General features: G+C 36.0%; 2 protein-coding genes and 1 long non-coding RNA gene across 8 annotated transcripts in view; 2 read left to right on the top strand and 1 right to left on the bottom strand.

Moving 5' to 3' along the window:
• Nucleotides 1-759: 759 nt before the first annotated feature.
• LOC126877076 (omega-amidase NIT2-A-like) overlaps nt 760-14,938 on the bottom strand; it is a 182,752-nt gene continuing 168,573 nt past the window's right edge. For 3 of the 4 annotated variants that reach the window (XM_050639907.1, XM_050639908.1, XM_050639906.1), the window contains exons 2-4: nt 2,055-2,239; nt 1,486-1,654; nt 760-1,210 (exon numbers count right to left, since the gene is read on the bottom strand). In XM_050639907.1, the coding sequence (XP_050495864.1) occupies nt 1,077-1,210; nt 1,486-1,654; nt 2,055-2,138 (387 nt within the window). In that variant the 5' untranslated portion in view covers nt 2,139-2,239 and the 3' untranslated portion in view covers nt 760-1,076. Of the gene's footprint in view, nt 1,211-1,485; nt 1,655-2,054; nt 2,240-7,242; nt 7,331-14,938 lie in introns of those variants that run through there. The other variant, XM_050639899.1, reaches the window with a different exon arrangement.
• The window catches only part of LOC126877080 (venom serine protease Bi-VSP-like), a 79,001-nt gene continuing 70,079 nt past the window's right edge, over nt 6,017-14,938 (top strand). The window contains exon 1 of one of the 2 annotated variants that reach the window (XM_050639918.1): nt 6,017-6,165. In XM_050639918.1, coding sequence (XP_050495875.1) covers nt 6,034-6,165 — 132 coding nt within the window. In that variant the 5' untranslated portion in view covers nt 6,017-6,033. The remainder of the gene's footprint in view (nt 6,166-14,938) is intronic. The other variant, XR_007694739.1, reaches the window with a different exon arrangement.
• Nucleotides 7,425-8,587, top strand: LOC126877081 (uncharacterized). Of its 2 annotated transcripts, none has more exons than XR_007694741.1 (3): nt 7,425-8,009; nt 8,202-8,297; nt 8,374-8,587. It is a non-coding gene; the product is annotated as an uncharacterized LOC126877081 (long non-coding RNA). The 2 variants fall into 2 exon arrangements; XR_007694740.1 differs by having other exon boundaries at nt 7,426-7,989; nt 8,374-8,580.

Raw genomic sequence — 14,938 nt, forward strand, 5'->3', positions numbered from 1 at the left:
CAAAATTCGAATCGTGACCCGACATATATATATATATATATATATATATATATATACAAGATATATATACAAGAAAGAAGATACAAGAAAGAAGATACAAGAAAGAAGGAATATTATATTAGCGGCATTTTTGTAGCCATTATATAGGGTTTCGATCGCATAATTAATCAGTATCAACTTACCAGTCTTTAACGGAAGGACAAAAAGAAGAGCAGACGACACACAGACCGCAATCATGATCATTTTCAAGTAGAATCTCAAACTGCCGTACATCTTAGAAAACTTCGTTAGTCGTAAGGGATCAAAGGATGATGTCCGCGCTAGGGAAAATAGATGAGAAGCGGCTATTTCAACAACCACCGTGTAGGTACTGCACTAGCCAGAAGTATCTGCGACAGAAATCAGAATACACTCGTTTTCGCATGGTTGGATCAATTTCGCGTGGGACTAACCTGATTGAACCTAACGCGGGATAATTGCTCAACTCACGACTTTAACCAGCCCGCTTGATTCTCTGTAAATGCTTGAAATTGACGCTTGGATTCTTTCCAGATTAACTAGCTTTGCCCCTCCCTCCCTTTATCTATTTTCTTAGATCGACTTAGACTGCCACAATATATTATCTTTCTTCTTTTCTTTCCTTTTCTTTCCTTTTGATCTTTTAAAGCCCTAAATCGCTGGCTATTTTGTATACTATATATTTTGTACACTCAATTACTCTGTAAGTCATAAGTACATATGTTTTACAACGTTATTTGTCATATTTCAGTTAAACCCCAGAAAAGCCAGAAATATATTTTCAGCATGTTTTAACGCGCCCCTGGCAAAGATCTCAAAAACGAGTTGCGGCACAATTTAAAGCGACAAATAGCATCGCGTGTCTCGTTGTGGTAACACACGGTTCGCCAGTTTTTTTTTTTTTTTTTTTTTTTTTTTTTTTTTTTTTTTTTTTTTTTTTTTTTTTTTTTTTTTTTTTTGATATCGGTGACTGCCATATTCTCTTGAGTTTCCAAATCGTAAAGAATCTTTCCCCAGGGATTGGTCAACTGTGTATGTCCCCATGCGACGTAACTTGCTTAAGGAACACGAGCCGGTGATATGCAGGCAACGTATAATTGATTATCATTCGCTCTGAAACGCTGAAGTAATGACCAGTGCAGTGGTCCAGTGGTCATATTGAATGCCGCTGGATATATCAGCATTTGGCAACCTAACCCAGAGAAGCAGGAAATATGAAGCTACCGAATACCAATTAACTTCGTAGTTGCACGGTTCACATTCCATCATTTCTGAATATGCGAGGACAGTCCTCTTATTGTGCTTTTAATTCTTTTATTTGTTTCATTTTCAGCAAATATACTGGTTTTTTTAAATTAAGCTTCTGTTTATACAGAGTTACAGATTATATTAATTTTATATAGAATATATTTAAGAAAGATATTTAATTTTTTGCTAGTTAAGTATTGATCGATTAAGTTACTGTACCTTTGTTCCGATAAATGCGTGCCATTTCCTCGAATCTAATATCATAGCAAATGCCAATACCTATTTTGCAGCCCTTCACATCGAACGTCGTTAGGGAGTTACCAGGACTGAGTGAATCACTCTCTCGAAAAGTAATCTTATTAGGAATGTCGATGTCGAATAGATGTACCTAATAACATAAAAATGTAGTCGCTAATTCTATTGCTGCAACTTTTGTAATTTAATATCAAAGTTACCAACTCCTAAACTTTAATTATTTTTTATTTAATAACTGACAGCGTTTTTATCACTTTCTTTTATTAAAAAATCTTATCATTTAATAATGTTTAAAAAGGAGAAAAAATAAGTATAATAATATTTTAAGTATTTGAAAAATTTATACAACACAAACACATTACAACAAAAATGGGCGTTTCCCGTATCATAACGTATTTTATAAACCGTAAATTATAGAATTGGTTATAGTATACGTATGTACATATGTATATTCCTAAATTATTCCTAGATAGAGTCACTTTCTTCGCCCCAATATTTTCAAATTCAAAGCCATAAAGGAATATATTACTTACCTTTCGGTGTTTTGCTATCAAAGTTCCATCGGGACCCCAAATAGTACAGGTATTGTACAATTTATCGCCCTCTATTTCAGGCATCGTACCACCAACTACATAGATGTTGTTTTCTTTAGCTGCGTTCGATGAAGCAACGCTCGTTTCACCATCAGGAATACTCTCGGCGTATTTTGGAAAGTACTCTGCGTTGCAATATTTCAATTAATGAAATGTCTTTTGTTCCAACCATAAATTAAATTGAAATGTTTGTCAGTTTTTTATTTTTTAAATTATTAAAATAACTAAGTTTTATATTTCGACTTAATTAAATATGCAATTACTTAGCTAATAGTATATATAATAAATTGTTTCTACAGGTTCAAAATGAAAAATGAATATTTAGAAATATTTAATTACGACAATGCTATTTGTGTTAGCATCAGTGGCTTGTTACTCAACGACTTTGCTAGTACTTTTTGAAACATAAAGTTAGTTTTCAATTAACACTTATACTAGAGGCGGAATTATAAATGCAAAATAATTGATAATACTAATTTATAAGTACCTAATTATTAGTATCTTCAAAAATATATTTATACAAAAATCACGATAATCATGAAAATGGGGAAATCCTATATTCTCGAATCAATTCACAATTTATTTTGTATATTAATTAGATTCCGCGCTCATCAGTACGTACTCACTGGCGAGATCGAGAAAATGTATCGGCAATTCCTCGTACGACCAGAGGATCGGAAATATCAAAGGATATTATGGCGCAGCGCGAGTGGAGAAACAGAAACATATGAGCTTAACACCGTAATACTCTTATCATAGAAATAGAAGCAGTCCTCAATTCCCGCCCGCTAACTCCTATCTCCACCGATCCAAATGATCTCCTAGCCCTCACTCCCGGACATTTCCTCATTGGCGATTCATTAATGTGCTTACGTGATCGAGATTTCAGAGACATTCCATCGAACCGACTCTCCAAATGGCAGCATATCCAACAGCTTAAACAACATTTTTGGAACCGCTGGCATAAGGAGTATTTGAACGAGCTAACCAACCGCAATAAATGGAGCAAGGGTGGACACAGCATCCAAAAGGGCACAATCGTCATCCTCAGAGAGGACAACGTTCCCTCCATGCATTGGCCTCTGGGCCGAGTTCATCCAGGCGCCGATGGTGTTGTCACGTAAAATAACAAAATAAAAAAGGAATTTGAGGTAAAAAATAAAAAAAAGAAAACTTTATTTTTTTTCTAACATCAATACACTTTACAATCTACTTCCGAACTCTGGGCGTGACTTTTTAAGACTGACTCTTATGATTTTACTTTCGATCGGATCCGATTACTTTCTTTTGTCATCCCTCAACATCCCCACCGTCCATGCATTTGCTAGGCGTCCGCGACCGTTGCCACGTGCTCTTTCTTCTAGAACCTTCGGTGGAAGGACCGTTGGGATGTTGATGGTTCATTAGGCACTTCAGCGATATACATTGTCGCCGAGTGCTTTATCTCTATCGTCAGTCCGTCGGATTTGAAGTATGCCGGTCGTGACAGTGTCATCCGGACAGCTACAGTTCAGACGGCAAAAAGCATTTTGGATCGGGGCGTCAAAAGGCTTGTCCCACTGCCAATTCAACCCGATCTCGAGAAACCCGAACAACTAGCCACCGAGACGAAATAAGATGGGAACTTCAACCACACCTCGCTAGTTTGATCGGTACCCTCTCAACGGGGGGAGAATGTTACGCCATGCGGCTTACCATAGGTCATATTCTTAACTATCGATCGCGGCACTATAATGTCGCAGACGGACCGTCGCGTCTGCCCGGCAAACAAACATTGTAGTGGCAAGCGCATGATTCATTAAGCAGGGCGACTTCCAGAAACGTCGACTCGTGGTCGTTATTTTACCTCGCGTAAAAGAATGTGGCGTGATCCGAACGTAGTGGGGGTCGCCTTCCAGAAAAAACGAAAAAAATCGAAAGGCGTTCAGAACTTTTCGAGAAGTCGAACCGTCAACACAGGTGGTATGTCGCGCATTACTTATCAACCAAAACGCAGTTACATTTTTTTTGTTCCATTTATATCTTTCTAGTTAATAAGTTGTTGAAATAAACATTAATTTATTTGTGTTAATTCTGTGGAATTTCATTGAACTACTGAACTGATCAGTTCGTGGCGTCGATTATTTAATCGTAACGGGAAATTACAACTCTCGTTGACGTGCTATCTCGCGATCGCGTCTCTCCGCGAACGGTCGAAACAAAATGATTCACTAAAAACTGTCCTGAATTCCTAAGAACTTATTTACCGCAAAACTGACAAAGTGTTTATTTAAAAAATGAGGTTGAAGGTAGTCCTTTTCTTTCATTTCATTCATTTTCATTTTCTTTCTTAAGTATGGCTAACACAATATCTAATCAATTAAAATTTTATATTTTCACGTGAAAAGTTTCTTTAGATAATTATTATCAACATGATGACTAACTCTTACGGATTAATACGTGTCTGTAGGGCAATCCGGTGGACTCGATCGGCTTTTTACTTCGAAAGTTGAGTAATCGGTGTCGCTTTCTTACGCATCTTTGAACTGTATAAATGTTTTAAAATTGTTTGATCCAGAATGTACCACACCGGACAATCAAGAAGGCAGGTGCCTTGACTACAGAAAATGTAAACCTCTGCAAGAAATATGGCAGATACAGTACCGTACAGCCACCGATTTTTATAGACGATCAGTGTGCAGATACCAGGGCAATGTTACGATCGTTTGCTGTCCGAACGATCCAAACAAAGAGAAGAGAGAAATTTTAATAAAAACTGTGTATAAGTATAAGGCTTTGCGACCACCATACTGAGGTTTTAGCAACGTCTCTCATACCAGGGTGGTCGATGGTAAACCAGCTGAACTTGGTACGTTTTATGTCTTTCTTTCCGATTAATAATAAGCCATTTACTGCAAAGAATGAACTTTAAAGGCATTAAACAGCACATCAATGTACATTTCAATTAGACTAAATAATAATGCTATGATTTTATCGGTAGTAACTTTACTTATTAACTTGAATTATTTCTTTCTTTTACTTCATGTTAGGAAGAGTATCTTTTTGCTTGAAATAAAAAATTGATATAGGAGTAATAATATGGATAGAGATCAAAAACTGTTAGGGCAGAAATTACACGTTTGAACTTTATAGTTCAGTATAGTTCAAATAGAAATTATATAGAATTATTTAATAATTTGTATTCCACTGGAATAAAAATTTAATTTCTGTCTTTATCAAATCTCTGTTTCAGAGTATTTGTACGTATGTACTTATCGTCTGCTGTATGATCGAATTTCGAATAGGTAATAATCGTTGTTACTCGTTATGTGAGAAAAAATTATGTATATTCACAACTATGACTATTGCATTTTAGGCGCTTGGCCATGAATCGATGCATTAGGTTTTCGTAATCCCCGAAAACCAGACAAACCACTATGGAAGTGCGGAGGTTCCCTGATATCGGCTAGGCATGTTTTGACCGCAGCACATTGTGCACATATGGATGGAATAGAAAACATACACAATCATAATATTGCCATTCTTAGATTGGTGGAGGAGGTGCCATTTTCGAGTAAGTCCTCAAATATATATATATATATATATATATATGCTATTGAGTATTACTGAAGTATCATATCCTGAAATTTCTTACTGTACACATATATTGTGTCATAAAGCGTGTATAATTCTTTCTCATACTTTTGGTCATTAGTCTCCTGCATTTTCATTTATTTTTTTATTTTTCAGGGTACGTATATCCCATTTGTACGAAAGAGCCCCTACGAAAGAGCAACTTCGTCGGCTATAACCCCCTTGTTGCTGGATCGGGAGCATTAAGATATAGTAAGTGATATCAATTTTATAATAAAATTAAATAGTTCCAGTCTTAAATATCTTTCTTATTTTCTTCGTAGGACGACCACGACGTAATGCATTAATGGAAGTACAAATGCCAGTGATTAAGAACGCCGAATGCAAAATAGCTTATTCCAAATTTCCTAATGCACCTGATATCACTGATGGTATAATATGCGCCGAACATGCTCAGGGTGGAGAGGATTCTTGTACGGTAATTAAGTTACAGAGTTACTACAAACTATACGGTATCTGAAGACACGTCGATTCGAATTAACATCAAATCGACGTCTTAAACATTAAAAATAATAGATAAACACAATTTAATAGTTTTGCCCACTTCTCACACCTCGTTATGGTATTTAATCTAATTTCCTCTAATCTTAGTTTTGCTCAAAATACATATAACATGTACGTTATAAATTGGAGTATTTCAATACACAAATCAATAGAAGATTATTACTGTATATAAGTATAATTTCAATACAATTCGATCGATATATTTCAGTATCTTTGATTAAAAATTTAACGATCCTTTCAGGCTGACCGCGGCGGATCACTGCTGATACAACATGAATTAACCTCGTATTTAATAGGTATTGTGTCTTATGCTTATAAGTGCGGCACAGCTGGGTATCCCAGCGTTTACACTAGGGTCACATCGTACCTTGACTTCATTCTCCAAGCGATGCAATAATATGATATTACTGTTCCATAAATATCATTGTGTAAAAAACGTAAAGTTGGATTTTCTTATTGTGGAGATAAGAAACAGCTCAAATTTACATTGTTTTGTACGTTACAAATTATAGGCTTAAAATGTACGAAATGTAACTTTGAAACGACACTAATTTTTTACGCACGATAAACCTCCACAACTTAGGTATGTAAAGATGATAAACGTATATTAATTCTATTAATTTGGTAATAATAAACCAACTTTCTGAGAAGTTCTGTAAATTTCGTTTCTTTTGTATCAAGAGAATAATGGAATATTCCACTTAGATCGTATACTTCTTGTATGTACGTACAAAATTTTCCGGCTAATCTAAAACACTTCATAAGATAGAGAGCTTCTGGAAATTCGGACACAGAGAGTGCATAAAATACAAGATAAGTCTCGTGTCTTTCAAAATTATTTTTTATTCGCTAAAAACGTCCTGTGTACTCATGCAATCACATGCAACCTCGAAACTTCACTTATTTTTTATCACTTTCCAATTCAATACACAGTTTCTGCATTTTTGACTATATGTAAGAGAAATTTCCATTCAGCCAAAGGTGTACTTACAGATTATAGATTCCTATACGACTCTCAGTAAAAATTTATCCGCACTCCAGATAGTTAAAACTTCTGTCGACCGTATTGATCCATCTGCACTCTTCGTATGACGTCAATATCTGTTCAGTGCTGCTGCGCAGGTTTCTTTGTGTTACGTCAATTCGTTTGTGACCGTTGCGCGAGTAATGGCGCTTTGCAATGGTGATTTGCAGGAAAACAGTGCAGGATGCTGTGATTCGTTTCTTGTGGTCGGAGGTTATGTTTGATGCCTATATTTATCAAAGATTTAATGCACATTATGGAGAAAGTGTTTTGTCACGAAGTGTGTTTGAATGGGCACAAAAGTTCAAAGAAGATCGCACAAGTGTTATGAAAAAACAGCTGGACGCCCGTCCACATCCACGATGACAACATTGAACGTGCTCATGAACTTATGCTCTATGGAATAGACGAGTGACAGTGGATAATGTGGCAAATCATTTGCAAATCAGCCACGGCTCTGCTTATGCAATAGTACACGACAGATTTGGATTTTAAAAAGTTTGTGCGAGATGGATGCCGAAAAAGCTGATGAAAAGGTGAAGACGACGATGCATTCGTGGTTCGCAGCTCAGCCCAAAACATTTTTTAATGAGAAAATACGAAGGTCCTTCGGCAAATGGACAAAGTGTATACAGAAATCGAGTGATTATGTCAAAAAATGATGTATGTCTTTTTTGACAATTGCTTAAAACAAATTCTACACCGACAGAGCGGGTAACTTTTTACTCACCCTCGTAAGACACTTAAATTTCCAATCTATTATGATGAATAAAAGAGCTTATACTATTAAATCTAATTGTATTTTGTTGCATGAGAGTACACGTGTATGTGATGTACATTACCTTTATATCCCCTTGAACGCTTCAATATTGCGCATATATACTATATTTTGTACAGCTTCTATAAAATTTCGTATGTTTGTTTAGGCTGTTAATCTAGAGGCTGGAGTACAAAGAAGTGGCACAATGATGTGGGCTGATGACATTTATAATTATCAAGGAATCACCCCTACATTCGCTCAGGTATATATCGTTGACTATAACGTATTTAACATATATGATTGTTAGAATATTAATAATTAATTTTTAATTCTATCAGAATTTTAATGAAACTGTCCCTTGGGAAGGAAGAACTGATACCTTGATATCACGGTTTGTACATCCTATATATACGACAAATTTTAGAACATTATATAACGAAGAACCAGATCGTCGTGGCCATGTGATGTGAATAAAAGGACTTGAATTTGATGATATTTTTATAATGTTAGATAACATAACTAAGTATCTTCGCAGTAAGATAGGATGACATGGTTTACATGATCTTAATGTTGTTCACTCGAGTGATGATATTATAAGGAAAAGCGTAATATCACGGGTAGGATGATTCATAATTTAGAACTACTAACTCATGTATGTATTAAAAATTAAAGAAATATATTAAATTTTATAGGATATTTATGTTTAGTAACCAGTAATTCAGAGATTGGTATTCATGGTTACTATAACGAGGCTGTAGAAACGCACCCTTTCTTCTTTGCAAATGGTCCTGTATTTATGTCTAAGCCGAAACTGGAACCTCTGAATAATTTAGATTTATTCTTGTTATTTTCTAAAATACTTATCTACAGTATACCATAAGGAATGATACCGTATCGCACCTAATCAAGTGCCTTAAGAAACATCAACAGGATATCACAGTAAGTAATCCCTTATCGACAGATATGTAAGTAAAAGTTATGTGTCATTGTTATACACAATTATGTGTTAGTGTTATACACAGTTATTTATCATTTTCTATTAATTCAGTTGTAGCCACTACAATATCTATGACACTGGTAGTAATTATAAGAACAATAATGATGTTCTATAAGAGGAAATGATGATTAGGAACAAAAACTTACAGGTAAGTCAAAGTATATGTTATTTGCCATTTGAAAAGAAAGTTACTAACTTGGAATTTTTTGATAAATAATAATTGTGCAAAATATATTGGATTTCAAATTTGTCAAAAATTGATATTTAAGAAGCATTGTAATAATATAACATTAATATTTTGATTTTTCAGAAGATATCATGCGGTGGATGGATAATATGCAAAAAATATTAAGCAGTATATGAATTTTCGTATTGCGTAGAGATAACAAAATGAATTTTAAAAAATGTCGACACGGTAATAAGAAATAGCATCATGACAAAGAATATATAAAGACAGTTTCATTTTTTATAAATAAAAATTTGTTGTTCCAGATTTTGAAATACAGTGAAACGTTTAATTAGTATCTTAATATCTTTAAATAATTATTATTTTAGAATCAATTGTAATTGTATCATACGTACTTTTGAATTCGTGCAAGAACATATGTAATTTTGAAGTAGTTATTATTAGGAAACTGTTAGACGCGAACAGTATGCGAAAAGTTAGTATGCAGTGTAATAATTATCAATCAAAACACAAGAATTAAATTCTTGAGGAAAAAATTTCCGGAATTTCTTATTTACATGATTATAGAGAAATCCATAATAAAAAGGAGCTGCTTTCTAATACTTCGCTTCCTTGTAATGCCTACGTTAACAATAACGAGGTTCGACTTTTTGTTTTTAGAGGGATACTGGAAAATTTGAAAGTACATTACCATTGGGAAGAAAATCACGATATTGAAAACGATATTTGCAAGTAAATTTCCAAAAAATCTGTTTTCAAATTTTCGCTTTCTATTTCACATTAAAAGAAAGGGAGGGCTGCCTTCTTTTTCTGCAAGACAAAACAAACATTCTGAATCTCGTATCAATGAATGATGTCAATAAGTTATTTTTCTTTTCAGATTGAACAATATTCCAGATTTATTCATAATTTCATACTACGCGAAGAATAGACTTTCATAGGTATATAAAGGAAATATTAAGTATAGGAAAACTCTTTTTCGTTGTAGGTGACATATGCTTCACGGTTGAACACATGTATTTTTGAACACATATAAATGAAAAAGTACTCTTATGGAGAAAAAGAATTGATACCTTCGATTGACATTAGATAATGTATATAAACTTATGAACAATCACTATCACTATCAGTTTGTATTTTAGGTGCACACGCAGATTTGTTGGAGTTCTTATAAAATGTACTTCCTGTACGAACGTTTTATTCTTCCAAATTTTACGATACTATGTCTCATATGATAACTATATGGATTAAACGTAATATAAATGATCCGAAAATAGACTCGAACGACATTAATTGTCTTTCTATTTATACCAATATCGAAAATACAAGTAAAGCTGGAGCAATAGTATGCAAGAATGGACTATTTATTATTTTAAACCAAATCATAGCATATTCAGAATGCACAGTATTATCATGAAACGACGAGTTTTATGTTAATTCCGACCGATTACAATACCTTTCTTTCGTTTACAAGGAACGACGAGACTGGCAGTTGCGTGATTTCCAATGCAAAAGCCGCGATATCTGCACGATAACCTAACCTCAACCGATTTTGTTATACTATTCTTACGTGGACTTCGTTTGTACCACTTTCGTAACAAAAATAGAATACGTAGAACACAGCATTCCGTTATGCGATATTGTCGATTCCTAACATCCGAAAAATCAGAGATAATTTTTTCCCTACAGTTGTACATTTGTGTGAAAAATTACGAACGTAAAGTTGTTTGGTGCATGCACAGTCCTCCCCTCCGCTGCATTTGCGTGGACATGCTAGAAAGATTCACTTTTCCACGGTGAAACTGTATGTATTATAATTTCATTTTTACAAAGGTCGAACATCCTACTATGCATAAATTTAATATTAATATAAGCAGGTTTCGTGTTAAGTATTACATCTGACGTATAAGCACACGTGTGTACGAGCCTTGGTTTTAAATGTCTTATAGTAGACACCGAAAAGATTATTCAGTTGGATATCTGACTCAACATCAATATTTTACTAGGAGATAACATGTTAAGAACACGTTGGTGGATGGCATGGGAGATGATGAATGAAGACATACTTCTGTGAGATACATAAAATAGTAGTCAGAACGTATTTTGGCGCTTGGGGACAGCAACAGCTTTTTTTTTGTTTTTATTTATTTGTTGAAATTACAATCAATTCTCGCGTTGAGAATTTTCAGTAATTTTTCCGGCGTGGCGCAGTGACATGGCTGTTTATTTACAATAAGTTAATACTTATTATAGATAGGTATAATTTATAAGTATTATAAGTAAGTGCATATGCTTAATTTGGATAATTAAATGAATCTAACGTTTAGGTCTAGCGAGTAGTGCCTCTTCAGCCTGCGAATCTGGTCCGTCGTATCGAGTAGTCCAGTGATTAGGGGGTTTCGGTGTTTCTTGACTCTTTTGCTATATCTGTCGCTATATTTTGCTATTTCCTCTTTGACTGTAGGTATCTTGAGGTCGCGATGGATGGTTTCGTTGGTAACATACCAAGGTGCGTCTATTAAGGCTCTTAGCGCTTTCGATTGGAATCGTTGTAGTATTTCGATGTTGGAGTTACTTGGACAGCAACAGCTGGTGATACTGTCATACACCTCCATTTATAAACTTTCGAAAATCGATGTGACCTTCAAACTTTAGTGTATTCTGTTTCACAGCACAAAATGTTTCCGAAACGTAAGTTTATTGTTACAATAAACTTGACTAGTGGCTCTGAAATACTATCCTTGAAAAAACAATGGGGAAATTGGAGCAAAAAAAAAGAAGGAAATAAACAAAGACCTTGTTGGTTCGTAAAAATAAAATATGCTACAGGAAAAATTTTTTCCAACGGATTGAGATGCGACAAGCTTTAAAAGCTATGACGCGAATCGAGCGTTTGTCTACAAGAGCGCATTTTCGGTGGATATATATGTCGGAATGACATTGGGGATAGGGTTGTCGGTGTTTGAGGAGTCTTCATTGAAGGTAGCCATCGTTGCGGTGTAACGAAGATACGATTTATTGACACAGGTATGAATAACACAGGTTTTGACAATCTACCACGGCGGTGAGACGTCCGCGACACTAGTGACAGTGGTCTCCGGTTCAATAACGAATCCGCGGCCAACGGGATGACAGATGGGCGTTCTCGCTGAATCTAAGTCTGACTCGTAAAAATAATTGCTGAGCGTAAAGACGTTACTCTTTGGTCGACGGGAGCGCGTAAAAGAATGCCCGTCCCGTCCCGACGATGTCACAGAGGAAAACTATAATGGGGTGTGTCTAAGGACACGAGATCATCGGATTCGTCGAGGAAAGCCTTCGTTTAGGAAGTAAGGGAAATTGACGTTGCTGCTAATTGGTCAATCTCCATATCGGTGGTTAGAAAAAGATGTTAGCCGCCCTCGAGGGAAAGTTGCTAGTGGGAGACGCCGCTCGTTGAAAAATATGTCTCCCCTATCTTCCCGTAGTTGGGACAAAGACTGTTTGTCTGTTTGAAGGACTTTAGTTAACTAAACCTTAAGATTTATAACGGGCCCTCCAGCTAGCCGAACATGTACTGCGGAGACGCATCGACATCTGGCAATCATCTTACTCGAAGAATAGGGTCTGCGTGTGGCGAGCCACGGGACAGAAACCGTTGGAATGTTTACTGTCGCGTGTCGCCACGAATATTTCTTTTAAGGAGAGCTATAGAATTACTCCATACCTTTGTTAGGCAAAGCGTTTATCCCTTGACCGCGGCTACGTTGGGCGACAGACTGTCACCTCGAGCCAAAGCTCACCGTCACTAATCTAGAACAATTACAATCGGATTGAATAACTACAATTGTTCAATTACAGCTATAGTAGACTCTAGGTTAGAATGTTGCGGGATTATCTAAAATTCCAAAGGCTCCGGTGTTCTTTCATCTCCGACATATAATTATATAATGACTCATTGAAAACCAGCTTTCATTTTTTGTTGATAGTATGGTAAGAAAATGTGAAGTTCGAACGCTTGTAACGATTGCCTGAGTTGCGTCATCCTTGGTTTTAGGAAAAGATAGGGAAGTCACTGAAGGGTGTCGCGGCTTCGATGTCTTTCGTAGCTGCGACGCGGAGGCCTCTCGGTTGTTCTTTGAACAATCGTCAACGTGGACGAACGTCAAAGCGAAACCACGCGAATTCGGCATTTCCGATAATACGGAACTCTGTAAACGCGACTGCGTTGAATTCGTTCGATTAATTCCTAGCAGTATCTATAAACAGTGAACTTAAGGCCCCATACACAACTGCATACGCTAGGTTGTAAGAAATAATAGCTATATAAGTATGTAGCGGCGCATGAGTTAGAGAACGATGCAAATCGAGAGCGACTCATATTATTGTTTTGCCTCGTGACACTTACACAGTCTTGACGTACATGTAACGTCAACAAATATCTCCAACAGACTCAGGAAACCTGAACAGCCTTGCACACGACACCGACTCCCAAAACAAAGGAATATGAATTCGGCACATAGGCATAAGATAAACGAACATCTAGAAGGGCTGTGTCTTGATCGAGTCTTTCAGTCTTTCGGTAACGGTCAAATCGCACACTTGTAATCCTATTATAAAATAAAGGTACCTCGAACTCTGGTTCAAGAACCCAACATTTTTTTATTATTATTTTCCCATTATTTTTACGTGACATTTTGGCGATCCTGCCAGGATCCATTCGCTTCAGTGTAAACGAAGTTACGATTTCGGTCTACGGACATTATTGAAGATCGAAGGATTCGAACTACTTGTGTTATGAACTTTGCTGTCAATAATTTACCACGGTGGACCAAATTAACGGGGCCACTGTCAGCATAGAACAAATCAACAGAACGAGTTTGACACTCAAACGCATTTGAACGCGCCACAGAGGAAAACACCGCAAGGGAACCTCATTCTACGAACTTACGTATCAAGGTGAGAAAAGTCGGAATTCTTTTAAACAATATAGAACGCGAAAAGTTAGTTTCTCTAGTAACTCTAGCGAAGAGACAATATGAACAAGAAAGACACAAAAGCCGAGACAAGTTTACCCTCTACAAGTGGAGTTCAAAATAAAACGGGAACACTCGATTCCTCTACCAGAGCAATTTTAGACTTAATACAGAGACAGAACGAAGAATTTCGACAACAATTTAACGAAATAAAGAATGCTTTAAAATTAGCGAACGAAGAAAATAGAAAACGCGCTAACGAAATGGAAATATTAAGTAGAAACCTCTCTCGTGTTAAACTACCACAAATAAACGTAAAATCAACTGAATTCGGTTCTATGATGACTGACGATGACGATAATATATCAGTATTAAAACACGATACTAATCCACCTCCACCTATGCCACAAAAGCCACCAACATATGTCCAACCATCCAATTCAACAGCTGGAAACTCTGGAAATCTAAAAGCTGTTTAGTATCTCCGATACTAAACGGAGAAAACGATATAAGTGTAGAAGATTTTATTCGTGAAATAAAAGAAATGAGAATGATGTGTAGCGAACAAACGTTATTATTAAAAATGATCAAAATAGAGAAAATTGTAGGAAAAGCCGCAATGACAATCCGCAATATCCATATTAACGAATTCGAAACTCTGTACGAAGGATTAAGACGTAACGTAGCTACTCAAGCATCAGTAAGAGAACACCAAGATCAGTTAAGAGTGATAAAGCAAGGAATAACCGAAAGCGTGCAAAATT

The sequence above is a fragment of the Bombus huntii genome, unplaced genomic scaffold (assembly GCF_024542735.1).
Source record: "Bombus huntii isolate Logan2020A unplaced genomic scaffold, iyBomHunt1.1 ctg00000115.1, whole genome shotgun sequence".
Taxonomy (NCBI): Eukaryota; Metazoa; Arthropoda; class Insecta; order Hymenoptera; family Apidae; genus Bombus; species Bombus huntii.